This window comes from Microtus ochrogaster, chromosome 15, assembly GCF_000317375.1.
Source record: "Microtus ochrogaster isolate Prairie Vole_2 chromosome 15, MicOch1.0, whole genome shotgun sequence".
Taxonomy (NCBI): domain Eukaryota; kingdom Metazoa; phylum Chordata; class Mammalia; order Rodentia; family Cricetidae; genus Microtus; species Microtus ochrogaster.
In genome coordinates, this window is record NC_022017.1 from 2,411,900 (window position 1) to 2,414,498 (window position 2,599).

Below are 2,599 nucleotides of genomic sequence, written 5' to 3' on the forward strand. Positions count from 1 at the left end.
TGCCTGGAGGAGTTGGTGATGATCAAGTGGGCACTTGTGACCTCAGAGGCTGGAAAGGCAGCTTTGGGTCTGGAGGTTGCTCTAGCATCGTAACTGGGGGCTTTGATATTCCCCACGGATCTGGGCGCAGTCCCAGTATGGGTTCCTGCTCTGTGTCAGGCTCTGGTTTCAGTTCTGGCTCTGGCTCCTGCTGCCGCACCATCCTGAAGAAGACAGTGGAGTCAAGCCGGAAGACATCTGTCATTTACTGAACGACCAGGCAGTCACATCCCTTCTGAGCCTAGCAGCCCTGTTTCCATTCTACCCCCATGTCCAGTGTCCACAGCCCAAGGCAGCCCACTGGTTACTGGAGAAAGTCAATAAAGTCTGCCTGCCTGCTGTTCCAATGCTCAGTGGGCAGGCACTGCTCTGCATACTCATTGTATCTCATTTGTGTGTGCGTGTGTGCATGTGTGTGCATGTATGTGTGCGCGTGTGTGTGCGTGTGTGCAGCCCATGTGGTGCACAGGCTATGTCCTTCAGCCAGCAGCTGTTTTCACTCCCTTCTCCATGGTCTTCGGGCTGGCCTGGAAGACTATTTGGCCAGGCTTTGGCAAGACTCTGTCCCTAGTTCAAGCACCCTTCAAGTTGGAGGGAGGGTCTGAAGGTCTCTAACTGGAGGCTGGAGACTGGAACCCAGGAGTGCAGCTTGGTTCCTTCCTCTACCCTCTTTCTGCAGCTTCTTCAGCTGTGCTGGGCAGGGTTACAGCATCCAGTTCCCCTGTCGCCTTCCCTTCTTCACAGTCTATGTTCAGAGCCACGTCGGTGCTGTGCACCAACACTGGGGCTCTTCTGACAAGCACTGGGTACCACATCTCTCCCACCCTGTCCATGTCTACCATCTCCAACTAGTCCCTCCCTCTCATGAGCCTGAGCTTCCTTTCAGACCAAGGACTGGCCTCCTGTCACTAGTTCGGATCCCCCGTGTTGGGAATGTGGGTTTGTGAGAGGCTGCTTTTTGCCCTCTCCCCCCTTTCCAGTGCACAGTTTGGTGTTCCCCAGGGCAGCAAGCCAGGTTCCTACTACCCTTCCCTCCCTGTTGGAGGGCCTTGACCTGGCCTTGGCACTCCTGACTGGAATCATCCCAGCAGGTGCCGAGTTCAGTTCAGATGCTCAGTAAAAGCCTTGAGATGAGTTCCAAGGGCAGAGGCCGAGGTTTCCCATGGCGAGTGTAGCTCCTGTGCCATTCCTTTACCAGCAATTCAATTCTGCCCCCAGCAAAACAAAACAAAGTGACAAAATGGAATCTGTGCATTTCTCCACCCCACTCTCCTTGGAGAACATCTGGGGATCATCTGTGTATCATCTCCTTGGAGAACATCTGGGGATCATCTGGGGATCATCCAGTGTATCCTGTGACGTCACCCTGAGCACCACAGTCATCAAGAAAGTCCTTTACACCGCGGGTGTACCCTAGATATGCCATTGAACATGCTGCTCCACCTCCCCATCCCCTGTGGCTCTCAGGACTAACTGTTCCCCATCAAGGCTGTCGGCTTGAACTCGCTCTGGTCCTGACCTCAGTTTCTTTCCTTGGTTCTTCCCTAGGCTGCATTTTCTTCTCCTGGAAACCTTTCCATTGCCCCATGTCTGAGCTGCTGAACCCTTCCTGTGCCCTGAACATTCTGGTTGCACTGTTGTGGTCCCTGGCTACACATTCAGCTCTGGTAGGGGAGACCCTGTGTCTCCATTAGCCTCTAGGTTTCCCCACTCAATTCCTGAACCCAGGAAAGGGATCTCATGGGGACTTGAAATGACCTACGTCCTGGTCCATGGACTTGTCTGAACTTGAGCTTAGAAATGTTTTTCTTCTCTTTTAGGAAGTTCTGAGGGAAGCCAGGCTCATGGGAATCGGGGCTAGGAGGTTCTGTGAGGATTGACTTCTCCTCTATTCTGGGTGCAATGTGGGTCTCTTTAATGTCTCTTCTCTGCTCCCTTTCTTGTCCTGGGGCCTGGAGAGACAGCCTGGCTATGCTGTCAGTTCTGTGGCCTGGGCTGAGGGATATCCTGAAGTTCTGCTGCTATACCAGGGAAAGGGTGGCATGGACTCTTCCATCACTTACCTGGGAGGAAGTCATGCCTACCCGTGTTCAGGAGGCTTGGGAGGGTGCTTTGGTCCAAGTTCTACCATTCCTAGACATGTGACTAAGATTTTGACTAAGTGGGAGGTTTTCTCTATGTTAAAGTGTCCTCATCCACAAGGAAACTCTAAGAACAACCCTCTGGGGTAGTTGGGTCTGTAACCTCAGCATTTAGGAGGCTGAGAAGAGGATTGCCATGAGTTCAAGGACAGTCTAGGCTACAGAAGTGAGTTCCAGACAGCCCAAGTTACAGAGTGAGAGCCCTCCTCAGGACAATCAGATAGACAAACAAAACAACAATAACAAAACCAAAGCAGTCACTGCCTCTCAATGCACAGCCCAACCCCAGATAGGGCAATTCAGCTGAATCGTTTCCAAAGATGTTTTCCTTCCCTCCGTCCTGTGAGGACACCTTTCTTTGTCACTGTGCTTTGGTGGGGCTCTAGGGGAAGGACCCACAGTCTAACTCAGTTAGGGGT

General features: G+C 52.5%; 1 protein-coding gene across 1 annotated transcript in view; it reads left to right on the plus strand.

Moving 5' to 3' along the window:
* Krt78 (keratin 78) overlaps positions 1 to 251 on the plus strand; it is a 7,016-nt gene extending 6,765 nt beyond the window's left edge. The window contains exon 10 of the mRNA XM_026782801.1: positions 10 to 251. Within this exon, the coding sequence (XP_026638602.1) occupies positions 10 to 251 (242 nt within the window). The remainder of the gene's footprint in view (positions 1 to 9) is intronic.
* Positions 252 to 2,599: the final 2,348 nt, after the last annotated feature.